The sequence below is a fragment of the Psittacula echo genome (genome assembly GCF_963264785.1).
Source record: "Psittacula echo genome assembly, chromosome: 6".
Taxonomy (NCBI): domain Eukaryota; kingdom Metazoa; phylum Chordata; class Aves; order Psittaciformes; family Psittacidae; genus Psittacula; species Psittacula echo.
In genome coordinates this window covers 69,110,267-69,125,197 of record NC_137743.1, presented here as the reverse complement: position 1 = coordinate 69,125,197, position 14,931 = coordinate 69,110,267, and the positions used below count along the sequence as shown (strand labels likewise).

Sequence of the window (14,931 nt, the reverse complement as noted above, 5' to 3'; positions counted from 1 at the left end):
TAAAACCTCTGTAGGAGCTCAGCCAGCTTTCACAGGCCATAAGCATCAATTAGTAAATTCTCAAACTAATTATTTTAAATATAACCTCAATCCCTCCACAAGAAGCTCGGCAGTATTTTCTTCACTATCACAAATCCTAGCTACACCTGATTTCTGAGAATCCAGATTCCTCAAATATCCCAAACCTTCATTTTCATCTAGCAGCCTTCCCACGTCCTTTTTTTTATCTACGCCTTTCCTACTCTGCCCTTCAAGGGCTGAACTCTGCATCTTTATCCAACACCAGTGTAAGGGATTTCTTTAATGAAAGAAAGACACACACAAGCTGTGCTCAGTTCTATTGTTTATTTTTTTTCCCCAATGTTAACTGATACTCTTATGTACAGAAAGTGAATATTTCTATGAACATCCAGATTGATGTTAATCCACTGGTTCATATTTGTTTCAAAATTATAAAAATAGACTTTTACTAAAATAAAGTGTACATGTGTATGTGTAAGCATACACATCTCCATATATACATATATGTATTCATACATATCACAAATTAAATTTCAAGTTGTTAGCTAAAAATAGATATAAAGTTTATCATTACAAGTTCATAACTAGCTTCAGAATACTTTACCTATCACTATTTCAAACAACTGAACTTCAGTTTAATTAACAGCTCAGACTGGTTACTCACCTCTCAGTAAGTTCTCTGACGTTTGTTAGATTCTTCTGAAGGCGAGTCTGCCAACCTTACTTTAAGCCTGACACCATTCACAATCTTTCCATGTAATGCAGTTATGGCATCACTGGCACTTGCTCTGTCTGCAAATTTTGCATAGCCCACATTTTTTCCAGCCACAAGGTAAACTTTAATCAACTGTCCAAAACGACTGGGTAGGGAAAAGAAAAAGGAAAGAAGAAGATAATTTACAGGTTTTCCAGGTTTTCCTGCAACATAAATACCTATTATCCAATCTGAAGTATGTATGATTTCGTGGCTGCAAAAACTATACTCTCGTATGCATGCTATACTTTCTTGTGCTGCCTTCTTCCAATCCTCCCAATTTTCATATTCCTTTCCCTAGAATTACAGCCAGGAATAGAAATAAAACCTAAATTTCACAGGCAGTGTTTTCTATGGAATATTACAATAGAACCACAAGCACCAGTGATTTCTCACTTATTTAAAAGAATACGTAAAGCTAATCAATACCATATTCCCCAAAGACTAAATGGCACTCAAAAATCCCACAAAACCCAGACAACAAGAACACACATACACGAAGTAGAAGATTATTTAAAAGCTAAACTTGCCTCTTATTTAAATGAACTTGCTCAGGTGTGATTAATCTTAGAAAAAGTCTCAGTGAAACGACTCAGAAAGCAAGCACCAAAGCGTTATGGAAAACCCCAGATTTCCAAGTCCTCAGGAGATTCCTGGACAGAAATTTCCTTTCTTTTCCTCCCCTGGTGCTTCAAAAATATTTTGGCTTTCCAAGATTTATTGAAAATGCCAGCCATTAGAAGAAGGAAATGTCTTTTTTTTCTGACAGTATACTAAAAATAAATCATATAAAATACTGGTGAACAGTTGAACTATGGACCTGTTTTAAAGATGACAAAAGTTGTCTCTGAAGTCTTTGGTCCTTGCATGGAGGTAGTATAAAAGGTCAGTTGTTAACAGTGTTAAGATGCAAACCATGAAAATGTCTCAGGACAGATCAGAAAAAAATACCTCCCTATATTTACTCAACTAAGTTACTACAGAAATTTATCAAAATACTTAAATTCCCTAGAGAAATATGTACAAGAAAAGGCCAAATAAATTAGGCTGTGAGAACTGAAAGTATCACATTTTTTGGTTTAAAAAAAAAAAAAAAAGTAAAGAGACATTTTACTTCAGATTATTAATCAATATTATTAACCAATGATAAAGCTACTGTACTGATAATGTTGCATCTATGCTCCACAGTGAATTCCATTACACATCTGTTTCAAAAAGCAACTGTTACCTATTGATCACTTATTACTTACTGTGCACTCTTTTCTGAAGGAGTTTTCATGATGAAAAGCTTTTTTTACTTTCAACACTTACTTTCATGTTTGTTTTTTTTATTAGAGAACACTTATTTGTAAATGGATTCTTACCAGAACACATCCTCCAATACATTTATAGGTAAAGGATGGGGATGAAAAAGTATGAAAAGCCTTTCCTTCACAGAAGTGTCAGGTGGAACTTTTTTTTTGGGTGGTGGAAGTATGGCATCCGTTTGAGGCTGAAGTAACTGTGAGCCACAGGTTCCTCCAAATGCCTGCTGAAACAGGTAGGAAAAATGCAAGTATAAATTAACTGATGGGGGAGGGGTGCAGAGAGGAGCAGGGAAGTTATTTTGCCCTATTATAATCATTTTTTCTCCCAAATCACAGGACATAAGCGGGCTCTACCAGTTCTGATCTCAATTTCTTTACTTTGGTTATTTCATTAAATTGCACAATAAATCCAAGTGAGGTCAGACACCTTTAGGGGGAATAAAAGGTACATCTTAAACAGTAGCATCTAAAGGTACATCTTAAAGGTAGCATCTAAAACAGTTACAGAAGACCAGTTGATCTGTACTGACATAGATGAAGTTTCTTACAGCAGTTCAGAAGAATATGAACAGTATCTATTATATTAACTTACAGGAGGTGTCCTATATTGCTGAACAACTGCATTGTTATTTCGCAACACTGATGACACATGTGCTGTTACCAGCTGTGTTGCCATTTTTCTGATGAGGCTGCAAGCAGAAGTGATAATAAACTATTTAAAGAGTGAGCTAAATTACAGTACTCTTCAATTCAGCAAGAGAAAACAAGTTTTAATGTGCATCCAGAAGTATTTCCGGAAATCTATAAAATCATGCAAATAAAGAGCAAAAAAAAGTCAAACCAGGCTTTCAAGACACTCTAGACATGACTTGAAAGCACACACACTAGCTGCAACTCACTGAAAACACTTACACACTTCTATGTAAAGTGATACAAAACTCTTGGTTTTTTTAATGCTCGGGGGAGGAGGACGGAAGGAAACAAAAGAAAAAAAAAACCCACTCTGCAGAGCCCACTACATTTTGTGAAAAGTACCTAAAAGGCAGAAGGGACAGGAAAATTTCACTTGTTTCCATAACAAGCACAGAGATTCAATTCATAAATCAGAATATTATCACAGGAAGTTTACTTCCAGCTCTCATTTTCCAGTGATTTTTCTTTCCTCTGATGCAGAATAAGAAAGATCAATTGCCCTTTTTGCATGGGTTCACAGCCCATGTTGTAGGGCCATGAAAAAGTAGGAATTACTGAAGAATGAAGGTTGCAATATTTATTTTTGTTTAGATTAGACATGCACTTCTAAAGTGAAACTCCCCATTGTCCTCCTTACTGTCCTCATTCGTATCGCAGAATAAGTACGACAAACTAGATTCCTTTAGGATGAAACTCAGACAAAACATTCACTGCAGGAGTGTACCTAAGCTGCTCCAACTTTTAAAGGGCATTCAAATCACAGGAACAGATTAGAGACAGTCAAAGTAAAACATGACTATGCCCACACAGTTGGCTCTGACAGATCTGATAGATCCTCAGCACCCAACAGTTTTACTGTACGTATGTGCTTCACAACACTACTGTTTCCAGTACTGCAAGCATGAGCAAGAGATCAAGCACATGAATCTCGTTTTTAACACAAAAGCCTCATCAAAAAACACATTCCAGCCTTGTTACATATTACAGACATTTATAAAGATTCTTGCCAAATACAAAGTTTTGCAATCTATCTTAAAAATACATAGTTTAATCTTTTCTTTATCAAAAACTAGTAAGTTTCAAAGGCTTATTCTAAATCATTAGAAGACAAAACCAAAAAAACAAAACGAAACTACCTACATTTCAGAAAATACTATCTGTAAGTATGAAACAAGATCACAGTGACATTGCTATTGGTTCTTAAGTTAAAAATTTGTGTATTTATTTTAAATTTTGCTCTCCAGAACACAACTTAACAACTTTGCATCTCTATGTATTGGTACTTACTCTGAGCTATCACTCCCATCTTCTAGGAAAAGGACAGTTAATCGATTTCCAGGAGGATACTCAAAACCGTGTAATTTATACTTGGCATATATGGCTGAGGCAGCGGTACTGTACTGAATCACAGCATACCCTAAAATACAGTGTACACAGTTCCAGTATGATATTTGTAAATCCTAAGGACAAACTACACTCATACAAAGCAATATGATTAAGCTGCACATTAGTCATGGAAGATACAAAATTCTTAAGTCTTTCACCACACACTACATTAATCAGTAGTATTCATAAAGAAAACTTCAGTGACAAATCAGCTATACTTATGCCAACTTGAAAAGCTGGTAATAAAGCAACGCAAGCAAAAACTCATCTTCTTCCTTAACCCCAAGTTACGGACAAAGGCACATAGAGTTTCATTTTAAAATGCAATTATCCCATCAACAATTAATTTTACGTTTTAATTCTGTGAATCAATTTAATTTCAAGTTTCTTGGCGAAGATATATCTTCCACATTCTTCTCAGCAACAGCAAAACAATAAGACCGAAACAAAAACAATCCTTCCAAGACAAAACATGATTTGTTTTGGATTTATTTCATGCAGTTTATTCATGTCAGCTTCTACACAGACACACACCTCTCTCAAGATGAAAACTCACACAATCTGTTTAGAAAACATTTACACTATACAGCTAACATTTTGAAACGTTTTCTCCATTTATTTAGCCCCAAACTATTAACTTAATGTAACCAAAAAACACTTCTCATGGGTTTGATTCTGTCCTTCTTGAGATTTTATCATCCGAAAACAAAGGTATTGAAGGCTATCTGTAAAAAGGGTTTCAAACAAAACTGAATTTCTGGGTTTATGCATCAGTGATAGCAGCAACAACTGATACATAAAACAGTCTTTCTAAACAACTGTAGTGTATCTTGTAATACAAATGAACTGCAGTACAACTAAAAGGAATTCCCTTAACAGAAAGAAAAAGATATTTTGTACTTTTACTTACCACTGTTGGTATGAGGATCTCTCTGAACATCACAATATTCCAGTCCTGGAACTAGATCAAAGAGGGCAAACAGCTGCTCTTGGATAAAGGGAAGCCGTGATACCACTGACAGACGTTTGGAGACTGACTCTTGAATTCTGCACTCTTTTTCAAAACAACAAAACTCTGGGTGCCCACCTCAAGAATCAACATTTAATAAATAAATAAATGAAAAAGGAATAATTTGAGTCATCACACTAGCATGCCTTCATTTCATACATACTTTTAATTCACCTTTTAAGCCAATTATATACTAAAGGTAACATGTTTATTTCTCCAATGCAGGTCACAAAATAAGTGACCAACTAGAGCAAACCATAAAAATATAGAAATGAAATGTCTGGCTCGTTTCTAACCCCAACATCTGATTTACTATATAGGTGCTGACACAAGCCTTCATTATCTTCCCTTATTGCAAAATGCATCCTCATTTTGTGACCATACTCCAGACCACAGATCATTTTTAGTGTAAAAAAAACGTGACTTACAAAATGAAAGTGTATTTCCTCTTGACTCTTGCCTTGTATTATTACTATAATAATCATATTCAAGAGACTCGGACGACTTATTTTTAGGTTCAGCCAAAATGGCTCTGTAGCCTGAAAGGAACAACCACACATATAGCAACACTTTAGCACATCTGAATTACCTGACCAGATCCACATTCTCCAAGTACCGTATACTTAGAAACACATTATTCAGAAATTCCAGTAAGTGCTGGCTTTAGGAAAATAACTAATCTGTAACTCAAAATCTGCTGTGATAGTTGTGTCAAAGTTAACAACTTCCGCATGAAACTAGATTAATTCTAAGTACAACAGAGCCTACTTGGTGTGAGTGACTGAGCACTGTCACAGGTTGCCCAGAGATGAGGAACCTCCATCCTTGGAGATATTCAAAAGGTGTTTGGACATGGTCTTAGGAAACCACGGTGTCCAAGTGGCCCTGCCTGAGCACAGGGATTAGGCAAGGTGACCTCCAAAGTCCCTTCCAACTTCAGCTTCTGCGACGCCTGCCAGGATTCAGAGATGCTCCAAAGGCAGTCACCTGAACTTAGGTACTCTAACAGCAGTCTATGTATATATGCACTGATCTATGTTTTGTTTTTACAAAATAAATAGGTATGACTCTTAAGCTATCAACTAATTCAATTTTAATGTCACAGCAAAAAAGGAAATAGAATTTAACTGCAAAGTAATCTCAGACTCATAGTCCCACGTGAGAATTGCCACAAATATTATTTTTGTAGAACCACTTATGATATATATGATGTGGAACCATGTATATTGGGGGGGAAAGGAGAGAGCAAACACATGCACATGCCAAGTCACTGCATATTTTGATTAAGCAACCACTGAACAGGAGGTTGAGGTGGAAGGCTGCAGTTAGGTTTCCCCCAGAGCCTTGTTTCTCCTGGATAAGTTCCCCCTGTCTTTCCTCGTAATTCATGTGCTTCAGCCCCTTATCACCTTGGTGGCCTTTCACCAAACTCACTAAAATTCATTAACACCTTTTTGATGCTAAAGCATAAATGACAGATGGCTGGTTATAAAGCATACAAAGTCTTTCATTCTGTAACAGATTAATCGTGATATTAAATGTAAAGAAACAAAAACACAAACTCTGATTAGGATGAATTTGTTCTTAAATAAATGGAATCACAACAGAATCTCCATGGATTATCGACTACATTTTATATGCGAATTCATTTTTTATCAAATACATCTGATTAAAATGCATACTCCCAGGGACACATTAAAATGAGGTTTTCCTGTGTATGAAGCCTATATTATAGGCCAATAATAACACATGAAAGAAAACTCTGTATCCATTTTCCAAACTCCTTTCACTGATCCTTCTTACAGTTTGGTCTTGCAAGACTGTAACCAAGTGGCTGTTCTCAACCAATGTTAATACTATTTTTTATTTGCAATATAACTGTCTCAAGATGGGTTTACATCAAATAATTTACATGTAAACAAAACTAAAAATGAAATGTACATTAATGATGATACACACTTATTGTGAAAAACTTGAAAGAATTCAGATTCTTACTTCGATCACACTCTTCAATTGCTAGGGCAGCTTGCGACGGTTTTAAATACCTCACATAGCCCAAACCTTTACTTTCTCCAGTAGTCTTGTTTTTAATAATGCTGCAATACTCAATGTCGCCATACATCTAGAACAATTAAAAAGCATATTAATTTACAATACTTGAAAATCCATTAAGCTCCATCTGTTAAGCCCTTCTGATAAATTAAGACAAAGGCAATTTAGAGAAGCAATTAACAAATAGCAAAGTAGTACCTTAAACTTCTCTCGCAGATCTTCCTCTGTATAGGATTTAGGTATCATAACAAAGATTCGTGTAAGCTCCTCATCTTCAACATCTCGGTGGCTTCCAGAAGCTCTTGACTGCGCAATAAATACCTAATGAAATAATTACATAGACATAACTGCATATCAGCAAGCAAGAAAAATAGCTTGTTTAAATAAGACTTTGTGTCTTGCACAAAAGCTAGCTTTCCCAACATGGAAAAAAGAGATTATTTCCCATCATAGATGCATCTGTGACAAAAGATCAGCAGATATAATACACCTCAAATGGTTTCCTGAACAGCACAAAGGACAGCAGGATTTCTCACTGGGGATTATGCAGAATGATCAAGAATACCAAAGCCTGATTCAGCAGCACTGTCAATATCACCAGTCACATGTGAGGTAACAAAAAATGTATCACTACAACAGGCCTAGTACAGCAGTCCTAAGAAAATAAGCAAACAAACAAAAAAGCCTAGCAGCTTATTACAACCTTGCCACTGCAGTTCACTGCTCAACTGGGCTGAAGTCTGCAGGTCTAGTGCTCTATGAAGGATCATAACTTCTCACATCTGTAACTGTTAAAAATACTTTTTAATTACTGAAACAAATTTCACCTCAGAAGTGCACACCAGAAGACAACCAGGAAAAAACCAACCAACCAAGCAAAGCAAACAACAACAGCAACAACAAAAAAAGAAAACCACCCAACCAAACAACAGAAAAAACCCGCACAAAATAACTGAATAAGGAAAATACAAACAACATTCAAAGCAAGCCTCTTACGCAAAAGCAGCAACTGGTTTCACACAGCTCTCAAATTACTTTTCTAATAGTCACACGGGAGGAAGGAATACAACTCTGATTTTTTGGCTTCTAACAGCAAGTTCTTCAGAAAAGATTTTACTGACTCGATTGCATTTTCAAATGAAATATGTGTGATCAACATGATCAACATAAAATATCCTTTTAAAGGCAGCTGTATTTATCCACCCACATCGATCTTGCTTGCAACACTTCAGATACACCGGTGTATTTCAGAGACTTCCTCAAGGCTAAATCAACCAAACAAAACACCTAGTTTCCGGGTGCTGTGATTTCCCCAGGCCTGTGGCAGGTTACGCCCCGCGTGGGAGCGGCATTCGAGGGTGAGACGCACCGCGGCTCCTGAAGAGCACCGCCAAGCCCGCAAGCCCCGAACCCGCCCCGCACCTGACCCAGAAGGGCGACGGCACCGCACCAGCATTACGCGCGGAGAGCAGACCACAGAAGTGGGTCTGACGTGCTCCGTGGCGGCTCGCTGCCTGTGCCCAACAAGGAGAATAGCTTCAGCCAGGCATCCACCACCGCTGTTCCCGCAGCCAGCTCCTCGCCGAGGAGCTTCCCATTGCCTCATGTAGGCCGGCACTACATTCCAGCAGCAAGCTTGGGCAGAGCGGCCGAGTCCTGCGGCCGTCCGCGGCCGCCACGCTGGGAAGGGGGCGCCCTGCCAGGCCTCGGTCGCCCACCCCGGGTCCCTCTCCCCAGCAGGATTCGGGCGGCGCGGTACCTTGATGGGCTTGGTGTCGGGGGCCAGACTACGGCCGTGCATCTCCTCCATAGCCCGGCAGGCCTGCGAGCTGCGGGCGTACTTGATGAAGGCGATGCCGCGGGACTCATTGGTGCGCTTGTCCCGCAGAAGCCAGATGTTCTGGATGTCCCCGAAGGGGGCGAAGCGCTCCCGAATCAGAGCCTCCCCGGTGTCCTTGCTCAGCACCACAAACACGCGGCTGTTGGGCGGCTCGTCCAGGCACTCGGCGGACAGGCGGCAACCGCTGCTCTCCTCCATAGCGGGGATGCTGGGGGCTGCCAGCTTTTCCCAGAGGCCGGCGGGGAACGGCCGCAACGCTTTTCCGCCGGGGAAACAACTTCTTCCGCTTCCTCCTCCTCCTTCTCGGCACTAGCCCTGCCTCTCCCGCCTCCCGAAGGCTCAGTTTAGGGCTGCAACCTAGCCTGCGGCGGGTGGAGTTTCCCGGCCGCCCTCCTAGGGCACCGACGTCTCCTTCCTGGAGGAGCTAGGCAGCTGCTCCCGGGAGCGGCAGCGGGCGTGTGTGAAGGACTAAGCAGAAGCAAATCGAGGGTTGGTGCCGAGTACAGGCACTCGCGGCCTTCCCCCCCTCCCTCGGCAGCGCCCAGCCGGGACGGTGTCGCAGAGCCACCGAACGGGGGGAGATAAGGGGGCCAGCCCCCTGCGCGGGCTGGGCCACTTGCAGCTGGCTGCCCCGCGCCATGTCCAGGCGTCTTTCGAATGTCTCCAAGGAGGGAGACTTCACAACGTCTCTGGGCCACCCGAGCCAGTGCTCAGTCACCCTCACTGTAAGGTTTTTCCTGATGTTCAGATGGAACCTCCTGTGTTTCAGTGTGTGCCCATTGCCTCTGGTCCTGTCACTGAGCACCTCTGAGGGGTGTCTGGATCCATCTTCTTTGTTCTCTCCCTTTAGCTATTTATATATATTGGGCTAAACAGTCCCACTCTTTCCGCCTTTCCTCACATGAGAGATGCTCCAGTCCCTTAGTCACCTTTGCAGCACTTCACTGGACTCCCCTCAGTATGTCTATGCATCCATGCCTCTCTTGTACTAGGCAGCCCACAGCTGGACACGGTACTCCAGATGTGGCCTCAGCAGTTCTGAGAAGAAGGAAAGGGTCATCTCCCTTGCCCTGCTGATGACTCTTCCTCATACAGCTCAGGATACCAGTGGCTTTATTTGCCACAAGGGCACATTGCTGGTTCACATTCACCTTAGTGTCTACCACAATGCCCAAGTCCTTTTTTGCAAAGCTGCTTTCAGCCGATCACCCCTCAGCATATACTGGTGCATAGTGTTGTTCCTCCCCAGGTGCAGACTCTTGGACTTCCTCTTGTTGACCTTCTTGATGCTCCTGTCAGACTGTTCTCCAGCCTGTGGTGTCCATCTGGATGGCAGCATGACTGTTTAATGTATTGACCACTCCTCCCAGTTTTGTATTCTGTGTATCAGTATTTTCCTAATGTACTTCTGCTGCAATAATTTATTTATTTTTAAAGGGCCTTCTTCAACCAGAAGTTCACTACACTACATGGTGACCAACCTCCTTTGAAACAGCACTAATGTCATAGAGTTCTTCTGTGAATAAACCATTTTGCTACTATGGACAACAGCAGGGCTTAACATGGACCTTGGGGTACAGAGGTATTTCAGGGGGCATCTGATCTCATGCTGTCGTGGTTTAAGCCGGTTGGCAAGTCAGCCACGCAGTTTCTACTCCCCCGCCCTCCCCCCCCAGAGGGATGGGGAGAAGAATCTAAAGAATGTAACTCCCACGGGTTGAGATAAAAACAGTCCAGCAACTAAGGTATAACACAAATCTCTACTGCTACCACCAATAATAATGATAAGAGAAATAACAAGGGAAGAGAATACGATACCGCCCGCCGGAAAATGAGCCCGACAGAGAAGAGGACGTGCCCTTCTGGGTAACTCCCAGTTACATCCCCCAGCATGACGTGCTGTGGTATGGAATACCTCTTTGGTTAGTTTGGGTCAGGTGTCCTGTCCCTGCTTCCTCCTGGCTTCTCCTCCTCCCTGGCAGAGCATGAGACTCACAAAGTCCTTGGTCAGGGTAAACATTCTGACCAGCAGCTGTAAACATCGGCTTTATCAGTATTATTCCCAGGCCGAAAGTCAAAACCACAGCGCTGCACCAGCTACTAAGAAGGAGAAAAAGTGACTGCAGCTGCTGAACCCAGGACAGTATCCACCCCTTATTCCATACCATTCATGTCATGCTCAGATCCCACATTTTCCATATACCCTCACTCTCATCTCAGTGCACTGTTATCTTTGTGCACAGACCAATTCCTATAAAGCTGCTGAGTCCATTCGGTCCATGATGTTGGGCTCCATCTCTTGTAACAGTCTTTCGGGGCAGGAGAGGCTGTGTGCAGTGTTGGATCGTTGCCTGCTGATGCTGATTGTTCCTTTACTGTAGAACTCGTCCGGTTCTATCAAAGTTCATTCTCTGTTGGGATGACGGTCGGAGGGAAGTCAGGGCCAGTCGCTGGTGCCCTGCAGACTTCTAGTTGATGGGCTATAGCAGGCAACAGCATACAATTGAGTTCATTGGCTGTTTTCCCCTAAAATCAAATCCCCTTGAGGTATACATCGGACTTCCCCATCTTCCTGCATTACCCACCAAGTATATCTGGGTCCCTGAGCAAAAGCAATCCCACGAGTGGGTTTGCCTTTATCTGAAGCAGGAATAACCCAGACTGTCTTCCCCAGCAAATTCTTCATGTGCACCACAGGAACTTTGTCCCCCTCTACAATATGTAAAAGTTCTGACTGGGCTGGGCCAGCCCTGTTGGCAGATCCTCTGGTGTTGACCAACCAGGTGGCCTTTGGTAAGTGTGTATCCCAATGCTTGAAAGTTCCCCCACCCATTGCTCTCAGTGTAGTTTTTAACAGCCCATTATACCGTTCGATTTTCCCAGAGGCTGGTGCATGGTAGGGGATGTGATATACCCACTCAATGCCATGCTCTTTGGCCCAAGTGTCTATAACGTTATTCCAGAAATGAGTCCCATTGTCTGATTCAGTTCTCTCTGGGGTGCCATGTCACCACAAAATCTGTTTCTCAAGGCCCAGGATAGTGTTCCGGGCAGTGGCATGGGGCACAGGGGATCTCAAGATACAGAGGCCCAGGGAATTTGATGTATTTCATAGGAAACAAAACCAAAAAATACCCAGGAAAAAATAGCTATCTGTAGGAAAATAAAATCACAACTAATAAATGTGAAGAATGAAATATTATTACAAATTTCATACCTTCTTTGATAGCCAGATTCAAAAATAAGTAATTCCTCAGCTGGACACAGAAGCTGCCAGTGCCCTAGCGTTGTAGTGACCCTGGCCACTGTGCATCAAGTGATCCACAGTGCAACTACCCTGGGCAGGTGCAGGATGGGGCAGTGCTGGGCTGTGGTGCAGGTACAGGCTGTGCCATGCTGCATGCATCCCTCAGCCCCCAGAGAAACTTAGCTGGCTCATCATTACAGAGGAGCCTGCAGGTAGTCCCAGCTTGGTACTGGCCATTACATGTCCTGCTCAGCCTTACCTCTAACAGCACGGCAAGAAGGTCTCATGAAAGCATCATTTCTTTTTGGGCTGTAGAAATGTTAGAATTGTTTCTGTGTAAGAAAATCCTACAAATCTTGAAAGGCGAAAAAGGGAGAATCTCTGCTATGGAAGTGGTCTGCACAGCGTGCTGTATGTGAACTGGAGGCTCCCTCAATGCTATACCACTGAGGCCTTCCACCATCTAAAGGGGTGTGAGATTATACTATTCTCTTCCTATAATGTAAATAAATAGCATTGTAGTTACCTTACAGAGTCTTAAATGCTGTTCTTACTGGGATCATAACAGACCAACACCTCCTGGTGCACAATGGGGTTAAGTGAAGAAATCAGAGAATTGAGGTGTGCATGTTCGTGCTGTCATTTTCCACAAGCAAATTAAATATGCAGAAGTCCCTGCTCTACTTCACACAGATGTAGTTATCAAGTTCGTATCAGTGAAGTTTCACAGAGGCAGGTTCTGGCAGTCTGATGATCTGGACGAGGCAGTCCTTTGAGCACAGCACAGTCCTTGCAGTAGGCTTGGAAGTGGTATTTTTGGGGGGGTTAAATGGTGTCCTGTTTGGGAATGTAGCATAGAAGGTCGATGAGTATTTTAGATGAACATACTTTGGATACAGTGGATGAGTTTGGTTCCATGTAAAGGAGTATTTCAGAAAATCTCTTTCTTTGCACACCATTGGGAAGCCTTTCGAGCAAAGCAGGGTTACAGCTGATTCGGAGAAAACTCCTGGAACAAACTTGCCAACAAAGTTTTCAAGTTGACAAGCAGGTATTCTTTATTGCGGCACCGGGAGACACGAGATGGCTCCTCCTAACGTGTATCACCGTATTGCTATACAGGCCATCCTTATATAGTCACTGGTGTTCCAGCACCAAACTTTGCACTCATTTTTCCCCATCTTCCGACACCATTTTTCCCTTGCACTTCAGAGTGGAGGCATGACGGGCCACAGCCCCTCTCAGATTGAAAAGCAAGTGTTTCGGTGTGGCGAGGGCCTCCACGGCGGAGGCGGCACTGCCTGAGGCACCATGATACCGTGGTGTCGTCCGCGCCCACTGGGGCCATTGGCACAGCGACACCCCACGCCTCTCATTGCCGCATGAAAGAAGGGCGCGATGCTTAGTCCCGCCCTGTGGGCCTGCAACGCACCAATCAGGAGAGAACCTGCTGAGTTGGCCTCTCTGCGATTGGGCGTCGCTCTGAGGACACCTGCTCTCTGCCGGATAGCCTGCCAGGCTTAGGAGGGGTGGCCGATATTACCGGGCAGCAGAGGCGCGGGCTGGCCTGGCGTGGCCCAGACTGGCATTTCCTGCCCTCCGAAGGCCAAAAGGTGCTCGGCTCTCCTTTGTTCCCTGGCAGACGCGGACCCAAGCACAGCCTCGCAGGCACCTTCCCCGGTGCTGGGGCCGTTGCCGCTGGAAATCCCCTTTATCGCCAATGTGTCCTGTTAGGCAGTGGAGGAGGAGTTGAATGCTAGAGTTGTGGAGACATTCCAGGTAGCACGGGGAAATCCTGAGAGGCTGCTGTCTTTTAGATCACTCTTCTAAACAAAAGTACATTGGCCTTTACATTTACCATAGAAGTAGGTCTAGAAGAGCAATTGGGGAACTTAAACCTACCTCAAATTCCAAGGATAAGAACAAAGTCTCTACCAAATTCTGTAACAAATTCTGAGGCGCAGCAAAAACCCCATGGTGCTTTTTCCTAATGGTAAATTGGATAACTTAAAAAGAAATTAATTCATGACTGTTAACAACCAGATCATGTTAAGAAATCATGCAGCGTAACAGTCTTACCAAACCTACCTTTACAATTAAGTCATGGTCGAATTTTCATTACTTCGAGACACGTTTTTGTTGTCATGCAAGACAGAAATAGTTTATAAAACCATAGAAGAAGATGATAAATGTGACCAAAACCAGTAAATTGTTCAGCCTGGAGAAGAGAAGGCTGCGTGGAGACCTCATAGCAGCCTTCCAGTATCTGAAGGGGATGCTGGGGAGGGACTCTTCATGAGGGACTGTAGTGACAGGACAAGGGGTAACGGGTTAAAACTTAAACAGGGGAAGTTTAGATTGGATATAAGGAAGAAATTCTTTACTGTGAGGGTGGTGAATGGGTTGCCCAGGGAGGCTGTGAATGCTCCATCCTTGGTGGTGTTCAAGGCCAGGTTGGATGAGGCCTTGGGTGACATGGTTTAGTGTGGGGTGTCCCTGCCCATGGCAGGGGGGTTGGAACTAGATGATCTTAAGGTCCTTTCCAACCCTAACTGTTCTATGATTAACTTATCTGTTCAAAGTTTTATTTATTTATTTTTAAGATATTTTGTACAGCTTGAA

At 42.6% G+C, this 14,931-nt stretch overlaps 1 protein-coding gene across 1 annotated transcript; it reads right to left on the bottom strand.

The window, feature by feature from the left end:
• Nucleotides 1-688: 688 nt before the first annotated feature.
• Nucleotides 689-9,260, bottom strand: RBM45 (RNA binding motif protein 45; the record flags this gene model as incomplete). The annotated part of the gene is made up of 9 exons (XM_080621062.1): nucleotides 689-881; nucleotides 2,140-2,306; nucleotides 2,675-2,771; nucleotides 4,063-4,192; nucleotides 5,072-5,248; nucleotides 5,599-5,709; nucleotides 7,166-7,292; nucleotides 7,421-7,543; nucleotides 8,982-9,260. The coding sequence occupies 9 exons, from the start codon at nucleotides 9,258-9,260 to the stop codon at nucleotides 689-691; spliced, it is 1,404 nt and encodes a 467-aa protein (XP_080477188.1).
• Between the last annotated feature and the right edge of the window lie 5,671 nt (nucleotides 9,261-14,931).